This window comes from Hyperolius riggenbachi, chromosome 2, assembly GCF_040937935.1.
Source record: "Hyperolius riggenbachi isolate aHypRig1 chromosome 2, aHypRig1.pri, whole genome shotgun sequence".
Taxonomy (NCBI): domain Eukaryota; kingdom Metazoa; phylum Chordata; class Amphibia; order Anura; family Hyperoliidae; genus Hyperolius; species Hyperolius riggenbachi.
The window spans coordinates 380,867,877-380,888,699 of record NC_090647.1 but is presented as its reverse complement, the minus strand read 5'-3'; the positions used below and the strand labels follow the sequence as shown (position 1 = coordinate 380,888,699).

General features: G+C 48.7%; 1 protein-coding gene across 1 annotated transcript in view; it reads right to left on the bottom strand.

The window, feature by feature from the left end:
* The window catches only part of LOC137546840 (guanylyl cyclase-activating protein 1), a 156,147-nt gene that overhangs the window by 101,900 nt on the left and 33,424 nt on the right, over positions 1 to 20,823 (bottom strand). Inside the window, exon 2 of the mRNA XM_068269752.1 lies at positions 13,720 to 13,869. Coding sequence (XP_068125853.1) covers positions 13,720 to 13,869 — 150 coding nt within the window. The remainder of the gene's footprint in view (positions 1 to 13,719; positions 13,870 to 20,823) is intronic.

Genomic DNA, 20,823 nt, shown 5'->3' with positions numbered 1-20,823 from the left:
CTGTACATAGGTGGCGATACATGGTGCCGGACTCTGCCACCAGCTGTTTCTGACGAAGAGCTGCCCCAGCTTCTTTCAGCAACTTCTCTCCTCCTACTACTCTCTGACTCCCCCTCTGAACTGTCCCCCTCTTCATCTCCTCTATTGGGAACATACAGAGGATCCCTATTACCGTCATCATCGTAGTCATCCTGCCCAGCTTCGCTTGCCTCAGACAAATCCAAACTTGCACCATCAGTAGGTCCTTCATCCTCCTGACACGTTACATCCATAGTGTTGCCGCGTAACTCAGACATATTAGCTGGTGAAAATTCATCTGGCTGTAACAACAATGGCTGTGCATCAGTGATTTCAACACTAAATAATTCTTGCGAAGTGTCAAATGCAGCGGAAGTGGTGCTAGTAGTAGCGCTGGTGGCTGAGCAAGATGAGGTGTTCTGTGTCGCTAAATACTCAACCACGTCCTGACAATCTTGGGAGGTGATGGGACGTGCCTTCTTCCGAGCACTGTACTGTGGGCCAGGTCCACACGAAATTACATTTACACGACCTCGCGCAGACCTGCCGGGTGGCCTTCCTCTGCCTCTGCCACTACCTCTTCCTCTTCCTCTACCTGTTTTGTCCATATTGGGTATGCACGGAGTGGTATATCACACTGCGTGCACTCACGTAGGTAGGTGGGTTCACTTAACTGCACAGGTATGCGCACTGATGCGGTGGATTCACTGAACAGTACAGGTATACAGTGGCAGGTTCACTGAACACAACAGGTATGCAGTGGCGGGTTCACTGAACAGGTATACAGTGGCGGGTCCACTGAACAGAACAGGTATACAGTGGCGGGTTCACAGAACAGGTATGCAGTGGCAGGATCACTGAACACAATAGGTATGCAGTGGCGTGTTCACTAAACAGGTATACAGTGGCGGGTCCACTGAAGTGAACAGGTATACAGTGGTGGGTCCACTGAACAGAACAGGTATACAGTGGCGGGTCCACTGAACAGAACAGGTATACAGTGGCGGGTCCACTGAACAGGTATACAGTGGCGGGTCCACTGAACAGAACAGGTATACAGTGGCGGGTCCACTGAACAGAACAGGTATACAGTGGCGGGTTCACAGAACAGGTATGCAGTGGCAGGATCACTGAACACAATAGGTATGCAGTGGCGTGTTCACTAAACAGGTATACAGTGGCGGGTCCACTGAACAGAACAGGTATACAGTGGCGGGTTCACAGAACAGGTATACAGTGGCGGGTCCACTGAACAGAACAGGTATACAGTGGCGGGTCCACTGAACAGAACAGGTATACAGTGGCGGGTTCACAGAACAGGTATGCAGTGGCAGGATCACTGAACACAATAGGTATGCAGTGGCGTGTTCACTAAACAGGTATACAGTGGCGGGTCCACTGAACAGAACAGGTATACAGTGGCGGGTCCACTGAACAGAACAGGTATACAGTGGCGGGTCCACTGAACAGAACAGGTATACAGTGGCGGGTCCACTGAACAGAACAGGTATACAGTGGCGGGTTCACAGAACAGGTATGCAGTGGCAGGATCACTGAACACAATAGGTATGCAGTGGCGTGTTCACTAAACAGGTATACAGTGGCGGGTCCACTGAACAGAACAGGTATACAGTGGCGGGTCCACTGAACAGAACAGGTATACAGTGGCGGGTCCACTGAACAGAACAGGTATACAGTGGCGGGTTCACAGAACAGGTATACAGTGGCGGGTCCACTGAACAGAACAGGTATACAGTGGCGGGTTCACAGAACAGGTATGCAGTGGCAGGATCACTGAACACAATAGGTATGCAGTGGCGTGTTCACTAAACAGGTATACAGTGGCGGGTCCACTGAACAGAACAGGTATACAGTGGCGGGTTCACTGAACAGGTATACAGTGGCGGGTCCACTGAACAGAACAGGTATACAGTGGCGGGTTCACAGAACAGGTATGCAGTGGCAGGTTCACTGAACACAACAGGTATGCAGTGGCGGGTTCACTGAACAGGTATACAGTGGCGGGTCCACTAAACAGAACAGGTATACAGTGGCGGGTCCACTGAACAGAACAGGTATACAGTGGCGGGTTCACAGAACAGGTATACAGTGGCGGGTCCACTGAACAGAACAGGTATACAGTGGCGGGTCCACTGAACAGAACAGGTATACAGTGGCGGGTCCACTGAACAGAACAGGTATACAGTGGCGGGTTCACAGAACAGGTATGCAGTGGCAGGATCACTGAACACAATAGGTATGCAGTGGCGTGTTCACTAAACAGGTATACAGTGGCGGGTCCACTGAACAGAACAGGTATACAGTGGCGGGTCCACTGAACAGAACAGGTATACAGTGGCGGGTCCACTGAACAGAACAGGTATACAGTGGCGGGTCCACTGAACAGAACAGGTATACAGTGGCGGGTTCACAGAACAGGTATGCAGTGGCAGGATCACTGAACACAATAGGTATGCAGTGGCGTGTTCACTAAACAGGTATACAGTGGCGGGTCCACTGAACAGAACAGGTATACAGTGGCGGGTCCACTGAACAGAACAGGTATACAGTGGCGGGTCCACTGAACAGAACAGGTATACAGTGGCGGGTTCACAGAACAGGTATACAGTGGCGGGTCCACTGAACAGAACAGGTATACAGTGGCGGGTTCACAGAACAGGTATGCAGTGGCAGGATCACTGAACACAATAGGTATGCAGTGGCGTGTTCACTAAACAGGTATACAGTGGCGGGTCCACTGAACAGAACAGGTATACAGTGGCGGGTTCACTGAACAGGTATACAGTGGCGGGTCCACTGAACAGAACAGGTATACAGTGGCGGGTTCACAGAACAGGTATGCAGTGGCAGGTTCACTGAACACAACAGGTATGCAGTGGCGGGTTCACTGAACAGGTATACAGTGGCGGGTCCACTAAACAGAACAGGTATACAGTGGCGGGTCCACTGAACAGAACAGGTATACAGTGGCGGGTCCACTGAACAGAACAGGTATACAGTGGCGGGTTCACAGAACAGGTATACAGTGGTGGGTCCACTGAACAGAACAGGTATACAGTGGCGGGTTCACAGAACAGGTATGCAGTGGCAGGATCACTGAACAGGTATGCAGTGGCAGGATCACTGAACAGGTATGCAGTGGCAGGATCACAGTACAGGTATGCAGTGGGCTGAGGGCTCACTGAACAGAACAGGTATGCAGTGGCAGGATCACTGAACAGGTATGCAGTGGCAGGATCACTGAACAGGTATGCAGTGGCAGGATCACAATACAGGTATGCAGTGGGCTGAGGGCTCACTGAACAGAACAGGTATGCAGCCAGGAAGAAGTTAAGCCTAACTAATCTTTTCCTATATGAGAGACTGCAGCAGCTCGCCCTACTCTCACTAATGCAGGCACACGAGTGGCCGTAATGGCCGCCGCTGCCTGCCTTATATAAGGGGGGGTGGGGCTCCAGGGGCTAGTGTAGCCTAATTGGCTACACTGGGCCTGCTGACTGTGAGGTAGAGGGTCAAAGTTGACCCTCAGTGCATTATGGGGCGAACCGAACTTCTTCCGCAAAAGGTTCGCGTGCGGTACCCGCACGCGAACCACCTACGTTCGCGCGAACCACGTTCGCCGGCGAACCGTTCGGCCCAACTCTACCCTCCAGCTCCTCTGGTGGGGCCTAGCATAGATTGGTTGCAGATAGTACCCACCAGCTCCACTGGTGAGGTTTAGTCAAACTATCTGCCATTTCCTCTCGTAGTTCTCTCCAGCCCCTCTGGTGAGATCTAACCTCTACTGTTGCACCAAACACTATTGTCACTACATCTCTCTACAGCTTCCTATACTTGCATTATTGGTGATACTGCAGATCACCACATAATCAGGTATAGAGTCTGCATTATTGGTGATTCTGCAGATCACACAATAATCAGACGTCTGTGTTGCTACACCAATATGTTATACAATCGTTACACCAATACACAATTGGGACAGCACAGTTTTCAACCCAGACACCTAAGAATATTTTTCCACAAAAAAATGTAGCTATTGTAGTGGCGTAATAGCTAGTGGCGCATGGCAGCAGCGCATAATTCTGTGGACCCTGGCGGTGGGAACACAGACAGCAGGAGGTTAAATACAGCAGCAGGAGGAGGAGGAGGAGTGACGTTTGGCAGCAGGCAATGTAACGGGCTATGGCACCTAGCGGTGGTACCACAGCACCTACAGAAAAATCATGCCACATTAGCAGGGGACTGAAGATTGATGTTGTGAAAAAATAATTCCCAGGCACCTCATGACCTCCTCTCACTGAAAACAGGTGCCTGGAATGTGCCTTCAATCCAGGCCTGGTTGATCTTCAAAAATGTGAGTCTGTCCATGGACTCTGGGGACAGACTAGAGCGCTCCGTGACCACGCCACCGGCCGCACTGAAGCACCCCTCGGACAGCACGCTGGAAGGGGGGCAAGACAGGACACCCAGGGCGTACTGTGCCAGCTCACTCCAGATCTGCAAGCGCTCGACCCAGTACTCCAAGGGGTTCACAGGCTCCTCGCCGGTGTCAAGCAAATCCAAGGGGTCCACAGGCTCCTCGCCGGTGTCAAGCCCACTGAAGGACCCCATGTAGTCGGCCACCATCCGGGTCAGACGCTGGCTGTGACTTTGAAAGAGGATGCTGCTGCACGCACCTCCTCTCTTGGCTGCTCTAACGTCATGTAGAGTGCCTTTGTCAAGTACAGCAGGTCTCCTGGGCGCCTGATGCTACTGCCGCTGCTGGCTGCAGGCACCGGCTGCTGTGCTGACTGGACAGGTACAGAGGGGGTGAAAAGCTGGGGGAAGGCTTCCTCCAATCGCCGAACAAGGATCTGTTGCAACTCCCTTGTTCGCTACTCAGGGTCTCCAGCAGGCAGGAACTGAGCCACCTTCCCCTTCAGCCATGGGTCCAGGATCATGCTGATGCAGGCATCCTCCCGAGCTTGCATCTGCTTCACCCTGGGGTCTGTGCACAGGCACAGCAGCATGTGTGCTGCCATGGGGAACAGGGTGGTCTGTCCAGCAGAGACATCAGGGTCAGTGGCCTCAAGTTCGCTGTCCTCCTCCTCTGGCCCCTGAGCCTCTTCCTCCTCTCTCCACCCTCGCACCACTGCAGCAGCGCTCTGCTGTTCCCCCTCAACAGCAACGTCCAGGACCTCCAACTCCTGTGAGCTGGGAGCACATGGCCCGGGCAAGCAACCCGTTCAGTACCCGGATGCGCCTGTTGGTGGGAGGCAAAACCATGGTCACACAGGGAAAGGACTCGCTGAGCAGGGTCTGGCGGTGTTTGCCTGCACGGGAGGATGAGGAGGCAACTGTGGAGGGAGCAGATGAGGCCACTGAGGACTGGCAGCCCAGGGGGGGAGCAGTGAGTTTCTGTGCTCCTGCTGCTGATGCTGGATGAGCAGGAGGGTGGGATGCTGCTGCTGCTGATGCTGCTGAAGTCTGTGCAGTGGCTGTCTGGCTCTGACCACTGCCTGCGCCACTGTCCCTCAGCTTCAGAAACTCACTGTAGTCCTGAAAATGTTTGGTCTCCAAGTGGGTCTGCAGGCACGAGGTACCCAACTTGTTCAGATCGCGACCTCTGCTCAGGCTGGCACCGCAACTGTGGCAAATGGCACGGGTCTTGGCACGGGTCTCAACGCACACAGTGAAGTACCGCCAGACTGGGGATTTCAACTTGCCCTTCAAGCTTGAGGGCTGGGGAGGTTTTTTGCCTTTGGAGGGCTGTGTTTTTTTCCCTTTGCTGTGAGGAGCTTTGGTGCGGGTCGTGGTAGGAGCTGAAGCAGCAGGCTGTGGCTCCTGCCTTCCACGCCCTGTGCTGGCCGCCATGCTGCTGCCGTGCCTCTGTGCCAGAGACGCCTGATGATGATGAACCGCGCTTTACCCAACTGTGGTGGTGGCACATAAGGACGATCCCCCGCCTCATCATCATCATCCCCAAACATCTCCTCTGAGCCCTCAACCAACTCCTCTGCCCCAACATCCCCTACATCACGCCCCTCCTCCTCCTCATGAAATTTTGGTTGTTGTGCGCCAACAACAAACTCCTCCACCTCATACTCCTCCTACTCCTCCATGCATGCCCCCATCATCTCCTCCTCAAACTGATCCACAACATCCCTCAAAACGCTCGCGGTCCCTGGGGTGAAGAGCGAGCTCAGTGAGGGCAGGCTGGTCGCTGGGGTCGACGTGACCTCAAGCAGTGGTGGAGGCCTGCTGCGGAATGGAGTGCTGGTGGTGGCACTGATGGCACTGGTCTCACTGGTGCTAGAGGTCTGGCCGGAAATGGTGGCTTGCTGCTCCGCCATCATTTCCACGACCGCCTGCACCTGACTCTCCGCAATGGGCCGGGGGCGACGACCCGTCTCAAAGAAGGGTGCAACACGCTGCTGCTGCGCCTCTTCTCCCTCCTCCACAACTCTGCGGTCAGTGGCTGGCGGCGGACCAGTCACAGACCTGCTGGTGCTGCCAGTGGCTACAGCAATGGCGCTGCCTCTCCTGGTGGTGCCTCGCCCTCTACCTCTGCCAGTCATTGTGCAATAATATACAAACACAATAAGAAAAACAAAAAATATAAACATATAAAGAGAGGGAAAGGATGTAAACTTTAATAAAGAGTTTGGGTTGGTGGTGACTGGTGGTGAGTGACAAAAAAAAGAAAGTTTTTTTTAATAGTAGTAGTACTGACAGTAGTGTAGTCTACAGTAGTCGATAACTAACTCGTGTGACAGTCAGACAGAGACAAATAAAAGTCTGTCACACACAGACGCAATCAATAGGGTCAGGCAGATGACAGTCACACATCACAACAGATGCTGGCCTGGCCTGTGAAGTAACTATTACACAGTAGTGAAGCCTGCGGCACTAAATAAACTCACAGACAAGCAGTACAAATTAAGTAAACTAGTACGTAGGTAACAACTAACTATAATCCCAAGTAGTAGTGTAGTAGTCGATAAGTAACTCGTGTGACAGTCAGACAGGGACAATAAAAGTCTGTCACACACGAACACAATCAATAGGGTCAGGCAGATGACAGTCACAGATCACAACAGATGTTGGCCTGGCCTGTGAAGTAACTATTACACAGTAGTGAAGCCTGCAGCACTAAATAAACTCACAGACTAGCAGTACAAATTAAGTAAACTAGTGCGTAGGTAACAACTAACTATAATCCCAAGTAGTAGTGTAGTAGTCGATAACTAACTCGTGTGACAGTCAGACAGTGACAAATAAAAGTTTGTCACACACGGACGCGATCATAGGGTCGGGCAGATGACAGTCACAGATCACAACAGATGCTGGCCTGGCCTAGTGGCCTGTGAAGTAACTATTACACAGTAGTAGTGAAGCCTGCGGCACTAAATACACTCACAGACTATAGCCGTACAAACTAAATAAACTAGTACGCAGGTAACAACTAACTATAACCCTTAGTAGTAGTGTAGTAGTCGATAACTAACTCGTGTGACAGACAGTGAGTGACAATAAAAGTCTGTCACACACGGACGCAATCAATAGGGTCGGGCAGATGACACGCAGCCAGTCACAGATCACAACAGATGCTGGCCTGTACAGTAACTAACACAGTACTGAAGCTAATAAACTCACAGACTAACAGTACAAATTAACTAAACTAGTACTAGTACACAACTAACTATAATCCCTAACCTACCTAAGCTAGTAGGCTAAGGCTACCTAGGCTAGCAGGCCTAGCCTGCACACAGACCTAACACTAGCCTAGCACAGTATACAGTATATACACTACACTAGCTGACTGATCTATAGCACTCAAATCACTATCTATCTATAAATCAATACAATAAATGTGTAATAAAGGTGTGTAGGATGTAAAACTCTGGGTTTAGCACAAGAAAAGCACTTGCTCTAAAACACAGCAGCACTGGAGATGCTCTCAGTACCACAAGTCACAAGCAAGGATGGGCTCCCTAAGATGGCCGCCGCCTTATATAGAGGAGGGGAGGGCCAGGCTCCCCTCCTCTGATTGGTTGCTAGGGCCTCGGCTGGGGGCCTTCTGATTGGCCCAATGACGTCATCCCCTGGATACCGAAGCAGAATTTGTGATCACGCGTTAACACCTGTGATCACGGCCGAATTCGAGAGTGACTATTCGCGTACATTTGAATTGGGGAGCAATATCGCTCTTCGAATTCGAGTTCTGCAATCATGAAAATCTACCAGTAAACACGGGTAAATTCGAATTTGCGATCTCTGGTGAGCAACCCTGGTGCTGCGGGAAGGAGATGGCACACAAGATCAAGACTGGCTTGTCTTGGGAGTTCCAGGTTCAAAGTCATCCCCAGGATCTTTTGCCCATTTTTCTACACCACTACAATATACAGTACACAAAAGTATAGTATTTTTAATTTTTTTGTTTATTCCACTCCTGGGGGAAAATGTTCTGGACTGTATTTCACTTTAATTTGCTAATCAAAACTTCGGAACTTCTCTTGTGGGGTTTTGCAGCTATGTGATATTACTTCCTCGTCCAAGGAACTCCATACTATTCATGTAAAGTTACTAATGCATCCTGCACCACCCAATCTTCCACCCAAGTTCTGCCTCTTGATTAAAGTAAAAGTGTCTGGTGGTCCCAGCATGGAGAAGCATAGATCAAAGGGCAGGGCCGGTTCAAGTAACAATTGGGCCCTAGGGCAAAATTAGCCTGGGGGCCCCCCAACACACACCCCGACCAAAAAGCATCTTTAGAGGCCCTTTGTTGCAGCCAAATTTCCCTCCTGGGCCCCTGAGCTGGCTACTGACCTTCCCACAATCACCTCCCAACTTAACAGACTCTGCAGAGTCCCTGGGGAGCAACAGTTAAGATGGGGAGTGACACCTTGGGGGCCCCTACAGGCTCTGGGGCCCTGGGGCAATCGCCCATTTCTTCCTATGGTAGCTCCCGCCCTGTCAAAGGGCAGTTAGTGGACTAAATACAAACAGCAGATGCAAGATTTTTTAAATTTTTGCCATATGTGACTGAGCAAATCTACACATAAGTGTAACATTGTGGATATGCTCATAAATAAAACTGGCCAGTTGAAACTTGTTTTTTTATATGTTTAGCTAAGTGTGACTGATTTGCTGTGGCATCTGAACTCATCACATTCAAATAATTCGATTTTCAAGGGCAACTATCAAAAAATTCCTACTTTCCTATTTTCCTAACCCATGTTTATAACAAGTATAATACATTTAATAACAATGAATGTCAAAATAAACTCTTTCTGTATCATTTTTGTATTTTTTTAACTGTGCCAAGGTGTACCATTATAGAACTGACAGCGTCAGACCAGTGGATCAGCTTATCTCTGTGAAGATTTGTGTGTCATGCTGTTTTTAGGCCTCCCCTCCCCTGCACAGTGTGGAGCGAGAACACTGACATGACTGGGGGTTCAAGTTCATCAGGCATGTGAAAGACAGCCACTTAAAGGGACTCCGAGCAGTGCAGAAACTATGGAAAGATGCATATCATTTTAAAGCTCTCTTTCTCCTCTTTCCAATGATATATAAACCACCACCCTACGTCTTTTAGTTTTCGCTATTTTCGCGATTGAAATTGCCGCGGCCGCGATTTCGATCACGAAAATAGAGAAAACTAAAAGGCGTAGGGCAACGATTTAGGTGTCGTCAGAAAGAGGAGAAAGAGAGCTTTAAAATGATATCCATCTTTCCATAGTTATATTGTATTACACAGGCCGACACTTTCCCCAGTGTCAGCAGCTCCATTCTGCTGAATGCAGCTGCTGACTTTGACAAAAAGTCGCCCTGTGTAATACAATATAACTATGGAAAGATGGATATCATTTTAAAGCTCTCTCTCTCCTCTTTCTGACGACACCTAAATCGTTGCCCTGCGCCTTTTAGTTTTCTCTATTTTCGCGATCGAAATCGCGGCCGCGGCAAATTCAATCGCGAAAATAGCAAAAACTAAAAGGCGTAGGGTGGTGGTTTATATATCATTGGAAAGAGGAGAAAGAGAGCTTTAAAATGATGTGCATCTTTCCATAGTTTCTGCACTGCTCGGAGTCCCTTTAAGTATACTGTATAAGTGTGCAAAACCAACACTAAATGGATGGGTGCCATTGCATATCAATAGCACAAGCTGCATATTTTATTAACACCTATTTAATTCAAAAGAGCTCCCCCTTCTACCGGCTCTGATATAGGAGGGCATGTTTACTGCTATCCATTCAGCTTTGGTTTGACACATGCACTTAAAGAGAAACCGTAACCAATAATTGAACTTCATCCCAATCAGTAGCTGATACCCCTTTCCCATGAGAAATCTATTCCTTTTCTCAAACTGATCACCAGGGGGCTCTGTATGGCTGATTTTTGTGGTGAAACCCCTCCCACAAATGATGTCAGCGCCTCACAGCACTGAGGTACTGACATCACACTGTGGGAGCCTTGTTGCATTGTGTAAAATAACAGCTGTTTACAACTGCCAAAAAAGCAAGCAGCATCTTTTTCTAGTGACATCATCTGCCAGCAGTAAAAATGTCACCATGTGATAAATGTCAGAATGTAAATCAGGGAGAGGAAAGATTTTACAATGGACAAACACTGACTAAATAATTTATACATAATTATAGTATAAATCAGCGCTGTCCAACTAGCGGCCCGAGGGCCGCATCCGGCCTGCCAGGCCTCCTGCTGCGACCCGCTCTTCTCCCTGAGATGCAGGCATGGCTTGCGCTAGGGGCGCCATGCCTGCTCCCTCATATAGTGCCCTCTCCTGTGTCCCCGCTGCCGCTGCCTCACAGCTCAGACCTCACAGATCGTGGTGACTGAAGCAAGCAGAGTGCGCATGGTACCCGCATACACGGAGTACGTCACATGCAGAAGTGACATCATTAGTCACTTCCGCATGTGAAGTTCAGCCGCGCGGGTGCCATGCGCACTCTGCTTGCTTCAGTCGCCGTGATCTGTGAGGTCTGAGCTGTGAGGCAGCGGCAGCAGGGACACAGGAGAAGGCATTGGCGGGCAGCGCTCGGCAGAGGTTACGGGCGGGTGTGAGGGTTGGAGGCACTGGACACCTCTCGCTATCTAACTGGGGGGGGGAGGCACCTGTCACTATCTAACTGGGGGGGCACCTGTCACTACTTCAGCTGGGGGGGGCACCTGTCACTATCTAACTGGGGGGGCACCTGTCACTACCTCAGCTGGGGGGACACCTGTCACTATCTAACTCAGGGGGGGGGGCACCTGTCACTACCTCAGCTGGGGGGGGGGACAACTGTCACTATCTAACTGGGGAGGCACCTGTCACTACCTCAACTGGGGGGGCACCTGTCACTACCTCATCTGGGGGGACACCTGTCACTATCTAACTGGGGGGGCACCTGTCACTACCTCAGCTGGGGGGGACACCTGTCACTATCTAACTGGGGAGGCACCTGTCACTACCTCAACTGGGGGGGCACCTGTCCCTACCTCAACTGGGGGGGGGCACCTGTCACTACCTCATCCGGCCACACCACAGCATCACCGCCAGCCCGGCCACAGCATCACCGCAAGGCCTTTCAGCCCACACATCATCCCCAATCCGACCAAAAACAGTATTGCCAGGCCAGCCAGGCACAGCAGTCAGTAGAGGAGAATTTAGAAGCCAGTGGAGAGGTGTCTACCATATTAAGGGGGCATTCTGCCTATTTATGTGAAATGCTGTCTATTTATGTGCCTCATGACTGCTGAATTTGTCGTGTTGGGGGCCTCATGATTTGTTGGGGGCATCATGATTGCTGAATTTGCCTTGTTGGGGGCCTCATGATTGCTGAATTTGTCTTATTGGGGGTCACATGATTGCTAACTGCGAGACTATGGGAAAAGCTGAATCATCATCATATGAGACAATCAGTGGCGTAGCTAAGGAGCTGTGGGCCCCGATGCAACTTTTACAATGGGGCCCCCCAAGCACTCTATACGTGACAATTGATACGGCGCACCAAAACCTGCCAATGGAAACTACAGTGTCAGATGTGCAAGAAGGGGATGGGGAACAGTTTGTTAATAATTACCACTATTTAAGGTATCTATAGAAGTGATTATTATGAGCACAGGACCAATAGAGAGCTAATACTGTAGTTGAGGGAGGGCCCTTCGGGCCCCCTCTGGCCCAAGGGCCCCGATGCGGTCGCTACCGCTGCAACCCCTATTGCTACGCCCCTGGAGACAATAGCATTGAACCTACTTTTTTAGCTTTTTAAAACGGAAAATAAAACTGGGAGGTTCTAAAAAAAAGAATACATTTTTCAGAAGTAGGATGGATGAAATTGTTTATCTTCACAGTTTATTTTCAACTTGGATTTTCCATAATGTTCATGTATAAGTTAAAACGTTTGTATGTAGTTTAAATTGCTGTTGCCACTTTGCGATAGATAAAGTGACTTTTGGGTTGCAGTTTGGGCACTCAGTCTCCAAAAGGTTTGCCACCACTGTCCTAATCTAATGTCCCACATTGCTAAGTTCATGTAAATTTGTCTCCACCCGTGGCCACACCCACATTGTGGTCCTACACACAACGGAATTCTCATGTTTTTCGGCGCACTGCGCGCGCCACACAACTTCACCAGAATCTTGAATTGCATTTTGTGGAAAGTGCTGCCAATCTAATTGTCCTTTAATTGCATTTTTTTTCCTGGGGGGGGGGTCTGCGGCTCTAGCAAGAACCTTCGGCCCTCCACCATGGGGTCTGAAAAAAAAATGGCCCTCCATGCCCGTGAAGTTGGACAGCACTGGTATAAATGAAGCACTTTTTTTATTACATTATTTTCACTGGAGTTCATCTTTAAAGGAAAACTTAAGTCAAATAAAAAAAATGACATTTACTCACCTGGGGCATCCCTCAGCACCCCGAAGCTGGATGGTGCACTCGCAGCCCCGCTCCGATCGTCCTGTCCCCGCCGGCGGCTACTTCCGGTTCGGCGACAGCCGCCGACAGGCTGGGAACGCGGCTGATTTTCCGCGTTCCCAGCCGCTGCTATCACCCTCTATGCTGCTATAGCGTATATATAGACGCTATAGCAGCATAGAGGGTGATAGCAGCGGCTGGGAACGCGGAAAATCAGCCGCGTTCCCAGCCTGTCGGCGGCTGTCGCCGAACCGGAAGTAGCCGCCGGCGGGGACAGGACGATCGGAGCGGGGCTGCGAGGGCACCATCCAGCTTCGGGGTGCTGAGGGATGCCCCAGGTGAGTAAATGTCATTTTTTTTATTTGACTTAATGTTTTCCTTTAAGGTCCAAAGCAGGTGTGAGAGTGCTAGTCTCTCATATATCACCTAAACTTAAATGTGCTGTCACACAGTGTGTGGTGGGAGACCTATGCCACCAGTGGTATAATAGTAAAAACAGCACATACTCAAAAATGGTATACAAAAAGTTTATATTTAATGCTTACACTTGTTATTAAGAAGAAGGAATACGAAAATAATTAAAAAATATCTATACTTGTTCTTTAAGTGAATCAACACATTTTATTATTTTTAGGTAAACTGTCCCTGTAACCATGGGCTATAGATACTATAGCTATTTCTAAACCAATAGCAAAAAGTTAACATTTATTTCAGCATATTTTAATAAAAAATAAATAGCTCAACAGGTAAACATTTTAATAAACGTAAATATTTCTTACCTTTATTATATTGAGGAGTTCTCCTCTGTCAATACAGCCATTCCCATCAACATCATATAACTTAAAGTACCACCTTAGCTTTTGCTCCACTTTCCCCTTCAGTACCAAGCTCAGAGCTGCCACATATTCCATGAAGTCCATGTAGCCATCCTGGAAAAGCAAAGTTGGAATTTATTATCTTGTCATGTAAGTTATATGAATTTGCATTTGTTGAAATACTCAGTCTGCTGAAATCAGAATTTGAGATGGATGACGCGACTTTGCCACCAGTGATAATCTTTGAGGGTTTTTAAGCAATTATTTTGATTAACTTGTTAATGTTTTATTGAGTTTGGGAGACTGTACAAGCTATTTTGCATACTTTACAGACCATACCATAATGCCCAGGTCCCTCCCATCAGCTGCCCAGTTTGAGTGTGGCGTATAAACACATTTCTTTACACCCTCTTTTGCCTGTTGTACAGAAGAAAAGAGAGAGAGAGAGGGCAGGTAGACGTCTAGTAGCTACATACAGTACCACCAATGGAGAGCATTTTTCAGGGTTGATCTTGTTGGTACAGCTGCTAATATTTCTGTCACTATCAGCAAATGTAGATTTATGTAGAGATGGCTCAAACCTTCGATTTTCGATTCGCGAACTTCCGCAAAAGTTCGGTTCGCACGAACTTTTGCGAACCGCAATAGACTTCAATGGGGAGGCAAACTTTTAAAACTAGAAACATTTATGCTGGCCAGAAAAGTGATGGAAAAGATGTTTCAAGGGGTCTAACACCTGAGTTTTTTCAGTGACTACAAGAGGGAAAAAAACATTCAAAAAGACCTTATCATTTTTGAGAAAATCGATTTTAAAATTCTCCTTCTGACCGTGGGAAAATTAAACGCCTGCCGACTTTAGTGGTTAATAGCAAAGCCCATTTAAAAGCTAGAAACACCAAAATTGCTGGGAATGTTAAGAAGAACAGTGGTAACAAGAGGAAATATTTTTTCTCAAAAAGTCGTTTTTGAGAAAATCGATTTTAAAATTTCAAAGAAAAAAGCCGATTCATTAAAAAAGAGCAGATTCATTAAAAAGAACCAGATCATTCATGAACCGTTAGTATGGCTTAGAATGTGTCCTGTGCAGGGCGTATAGCTGCCGGTTCCCGCTGACTCTCCCCACCTGCCTTTACCTGTCACCCTCACCTAGGCTGGCCCCCGCCAGCCTAGGTGAGGGTGAGAGGTGAGGAGGAGGCGGGGAGGACAGCGGGAGTCGGCAGCTATGCGCCCCAAAGGACGCATTTTCTGCTATGTGGCGGGCGGCGGAGATCTTCAATCAACTTAATTGAAGATAGCAAGATAAGAGGATACTGTATTCGTGGGATAATTTACCGAGGATATTGGTGTGCGAATTTCTTTTAAAGGTACAGGTAAGTATTTCTGGTTAATTAAGAACACTTAAGGATTTTTTTCGTTGTTGTGTTTTTATTTCATTTAACCCTTTGTGGAAATGGGTAAGGGGTACTTTGTACCCCTATACTCATTTCTCCTGGGAGGGGGGTCGGCATCTGGGGTCCCCTTCTTAAAGGGGACTCCCAGGTGCCACCATGAACCCCCCAGGGAGTCGTCACCCCCACCTCCTCCTGGGGCACCGGAGGTGGGGAAGAGCCCCTTGTCCATGGATTGGACAAGGGCTCGGGGGGAGAGGGAAAGGCTTGGCCACCCCTCTCCCCTGGAGCCCCCCATACCATGGACCATGTGGGCTGGTATAGCTCAGGGTGCGAAGCCCCACGTGGCCGGGGATCCGCTTTCTGGCTATCCCAGCCTGCATGGGGGACAAGGGGTTACAAAGAGCTCAGTGGGGTGGACCCCACGTCATTTTTTTTTTCAGATTTTCCACACTCAGCACATAAAAATAATAATAATAATAAAAAATTTAAATATTGTTTCCTGCTATCTTTTTAACATATCCTGCAAATTTGGTATTGCTAGGATGTAAGGGGCCTTTACTGTTAACTGCTAAAGTCGGTGATAACCAACCAGAGTTATAGGGGTGCAAAAGTGCTGAATTTTGCCATTGGCTCTCATTGGGCTCCCTATTTTCCTTTCAAAAATCTCAAATCATTTCAAAGGACGATGGCTCAGCAGTGGCAAATTTTCTAGCATTGTAGGGACTTTTAGGGGGCTCAGGACTGGTGAGTTTGGGGCCCATAGGCCAAAGAGGTCATAGCCTAGGGTCAAAAAAGCTTGTTTTTTTTGGCAATGATGCCGGTGACGTACGTAAATCCCTGCCATGGCCGTAAGCAAAGTCTGAAGCTCACGACATGTCGCATGCAGGTAGAAAGCATATTTTTGTGCTTGCACTCCAACGTTGGGTTCCCTACATCTCTGCAAACCAGAGCTATGGGGGTGCAAAAGTGCTAAAATCTCCCCTAGGCTTTCATTGGGGCCTAGGTTTTGAGGGTACAAAAGCGCAGGTTTCTGCCAAATGGTAAGGTAAGGGCCTGAAACTCATCAGCCCCGAGCCCCCTTAAACTCTGTGCAAAGCCTGAAAATTTGGGGCAGCTCAGCCATACCGTTTGGCAGAAACCTGTGCTTTTGTACCCATAACTCTGGTTTGCAGTAGAGATGGCCCAAACAGTTTGTCGGTGAAAGGTTCCCGGTGAACTTCCGGTGGTTCACGATCGCAGAGAACCGCAAACTCTTGCGGAAGTTCGGTTCACCCCATAGTGCACCATTAGGGTCAACTTTGACCCTCTACATCACAGTCAGCAGGCACATTGTAGCCAATCAGCCTATACTCCCTCCTGGAGCCACTCCCCCCTTATAAAAGGCAGGCTCCGCCAGCCATTATACTCACTCGTGTGCCTGCAGTAAATAGAGAAGGGACAGCTGCTGCAGACTCTCTCATAGGGAAAGATTAGTTAGGCTCTTGTAGGCTTGTTAGCTTGCTCCTTTCTGATTCTTATTGCTAAAATAGCACCCCACAACAGCTCTTTTGAGAGCTAATCTTGTTCTTGTGATGTATTTTTTTTCTGTGTGTCCCACTGACACTTGTGTTGCATAGACAGCCTTGATAATCCATACTGTGTGTGTGCCACTGCCAGGCCCAGCACATTCAGTGACTACCTGTGTGTGTGACAGGTGCACATTGTAATACCCATTACTGCATATACCTACCTACCTGTTGTTCACAGTGCACCCACTTACCTACGTGAGTTGAGCGCACGCAGTGTCACTGTGCCTGTCCGCTACCTGTCTGTGTGTGACAGATGCACATTGTAATACCCATCACTGCATATACCTACCTACCTGTTGTTCACAGTGCACCCACCTACCTACGTGAGTTGAGCGCACGCAGTGTCACTGAGCCTGTCCGCTACCTGTCTGTGTGACAGGTGCACATTGTAATACCCATTACTGCATATACCTACCGACCTGTTGTTCACAGTGCAACCACCTACCTACGTGAGTGCACGCAGTGTCACTGTGCCTGCCCGCTACCTGTCTGTGTGACAGGTGCACATTGTAATACCCATTACTGCATATACCTACCGACCTGTTGTTCACAGTGCACCCACCTACCTACGTGAGCACACGCAGTGTCACTGTGCCTTTCTGCTACCTGTCTGTGTGTGACAGGTGCACATTGTAATACCCATCACTGCATATACCTACCTACCTGTTGTTCACAGTGCACCCACCTACCTACGTGAGTTGAGCGCACGCAGTGTCACTGAGCCTGTCCGCTACCTGTCTGTGTGTGTGTGACAGGTGCCCATTGTAATACCCAGTACTGCATATACCTACCTATCTGTTCACAGTGCACTCACATACCTACGTGAGTTGAGCGCACGCAGTGTCACTGTGCCTGTTCGCTACCTGTCTGTGTGTGACAGGTGCACATTGTAATACCCATCACTGCATATACCTACCTTTTGTGTTCAGTGCACCCACCTCATCACTGCATATACCTACTTGTTGTGTTCAGTGCACCCACCTACCTACGTGAGTGCACGCAGTGTGATATTCCACTTCGTGCATACCTGTTAACTGCACCTGTGTGACTGCACATTGCATTAGTCAAGTCAGTGCATACCTTTCACTTCATCGCCCCCGATATGGACACAACGGACAAAACAGGCAGAGGTAGAGGCAGACCCAGAGGAAGGCCACCCGGCAGATCTGTGCGAGGTCGTGTTGATGTTATTTCGTGCAGCCCTCGACCAAAGTACAGACTCAGAAGAGGGCACGTCCCATCACCTCCCATGATTGTCAGGACGTGGTTGACTATTTAACACAGAACATCTCATCTTCCGCAGCCACCAGCGCTACTACAAGCACCACATCCATTGCATTTGACACTTCGCAGGAGTTAATTTATGGGGAATTAACTGATTCACAGCAATTATTGTTACAACTAGATGAAGGCGCTAAGCAAGTTACACCACCTCATTTGTCTGAGTTATGCAGTGACACTATGGACGTAACGTGTGAAGATGATGAAGTACCTGCTGTTGGTGCAGTTTTGGATGTGTCTGAGGCAAGCGAAGCTGGACAGGATGATAATGATGATGATGATGATACGGATCCCACGTTTGTTCCCAATAGAGGAGATGAACAGGGGGGCAGTTCAGAGGGGGAGTCAGAGAGGAGTAGGAGGAGACGAGTTGCTGAAAGAAGCAGGGGGAGCTCGTCGCCAGAAACATCTGGTGGCAGTGTCCGGCTCCATGTATCGCCACCTATGGACAGCCAGCCAACATGCCCTTCAACATCAGCTGCTGATGCCACCATAGTGCCATCAACCCAGGGGTGCTCAGCGGTTTGAAAATGTTTTCATGTGTCTGCCTCAGATCGGAGCAATGCCATCTGTTGTCTCTGCCTCCAAAAATTGAGCCGTGGAAAGACCCCCTTGCCTGGCGTCTGACTGCTGTTCACAGTGCACCCACCTACCTACGTGAGTTGAGCGCACACAGTGTCACTGTGCCTGTCCGCTACCTGTCTGTGTGTGACAGGTGCACATTATAATGCCCAGTACTGCATATACCTACCTACCTGTTGTTCACAGTGCACCCACCCACCTACCTACGTGAGTTGAGCGCACGCAGTGTCACTGTGCCTGTCCGCTACCTGTCTGTGTGTGACAGATGCACATTGTAATACCCATCACTGCATATACCTACCTACCTGTTGTTCACAGTGCACCCACCTACCTACGTGAGTTGAGCGCACGCAGTGTCACTGAGCCTGTCCGCTACCTGTCTGTGTGACAGGTGCACATTGTAATACCCATTACTGCATATACCTACCGACCTGTTGTTCACAGTGCAACCACCTACCTACGTGAGTGCACGCAGTGTCACTGTGCCTGCCCGCTACTTGTCTGTGTGACAGGTGCACATTGTAATACCCATTACTCCATATACCTACCGACCTGTTGTTCACAGTGCACCCACCTACCTACGTGAGCACACGCAGTGTCACTGTGCCTTTCTGCTACCTGTCTGTGTGTGACAGGTGCACATTGTAATACCCATCACTGCATATACCTACCTACCTGTTGTTCACAGTGCACCCACCTACCTACGTGAGTTGAGCGCACGCAGTGTCACTGAGCCTGTCCGCTACCTGTCTGTGTGTGTGTGACAGGTGCCCTTTGTAATACCCAGTACTGCATATACCTACCTACCTGTTCACAGTGCACCTACCTACCTACGTGAGTTGAGCGCACGCAGTGTCACTGTGCCTGTCTGCTACCTGTCTGTGTGTGACAGGTGCACATTGTAATACCCATCACTGCATATACCTACCTTTGTGTTCAGTGCACCCACCTCATCACTGCATATACCTACTTGTTGTGTTCAGTGCACCCACCTACCTACGTGAGTGCACGCAGTGTGATATTCCACTTCGTGCATACCTGTTAACTGCACCTGTGTGACTGCACATTGTATTAGTCAAGTCAGTGCATACCTTTCACTTTATCGCCCCCGATATGGACACAACGGACAAAACAGGCAGAGGTAGAGGCAGACCCAGAGGAAGGCCACCCGGCAGATCTGTGCGAGGTCGTGTTGATGTTATTTCGTGCAGCCCTCGACCAAAGTACAGACTCAGAAGAGGGCACGTCCCATCACCTCCCATGATTGTCAGGACGTGGTTGACTATTTAACACAGAACATCTCATCTTCCGCAGCCACCAGCGCTACTACAAGCACCACATCCATTACATTTGACACTTCGCAGGAGTTAATTGGTGGGGAATTAACGGATTCACAGCAATTATTGTTACAACCAAATAAATTAAAACAATGATTAGTGATCCTAGGCTACAAATATATTTATAGCACCTTCCCCACTCCACACATACATTCAACTCCTACACCACTCACTCAGCCTCACTGTAGTGAGCACGCGTAAAAAATGCTGTAAAAATAGGGATCCCAGTAAAGAATCAAAAAACCATAGTTCCATAAGCACATAAGCAACAGAATTCTTCAATCTATGCTGCCTTTTTTAGGGAAGGGCAAAAGAAACAGAAACACGTTAGAGGGCGGAGAGGAGGGAAGCACTCCAAAAAAATCAAAAGAGTAACACCCCCCAAACCTGTTCCCACAGCAGACCTTGTATCAATGGGTATTTTCAATTTAAGTAATAGGGTTCTCACAGAACCTAAAATTAGAGTATTAGGTAAGGGTTTAAAATTTGCCCCCTCATCGAAAGTCAATAAGTTTAGTACTTTCATTGACATAAAAAGGTATATGAGGAAATTATGCCTAAAGAAACACTTTATGAAACATGCTAAAGGTGTTGAGAGTACCAATAATGAATTGTATTTTTGTCATTCAAATCTAAAACCACAATCTTGTTTTTTTCCAATCTGTGAATACAGCAAAACTATGACAACTTTTGAAACAATGGTTGTAAGAGACCTCAAAAGGATTAACACCAAGGATAGAATACAAGGATAGAATACAGGATAACCTAACTAACATAGAAAGAAGGGCAATGAAATCATTAAAAGAAGATGATTCCATAGTAGTGCGACCTGCAGATAAGGGGGGTGGGGTGGTTATTCAGGGGTTGGAAGACTACATGAAAGAGGCCGAGAGGCAACTCACAGACACA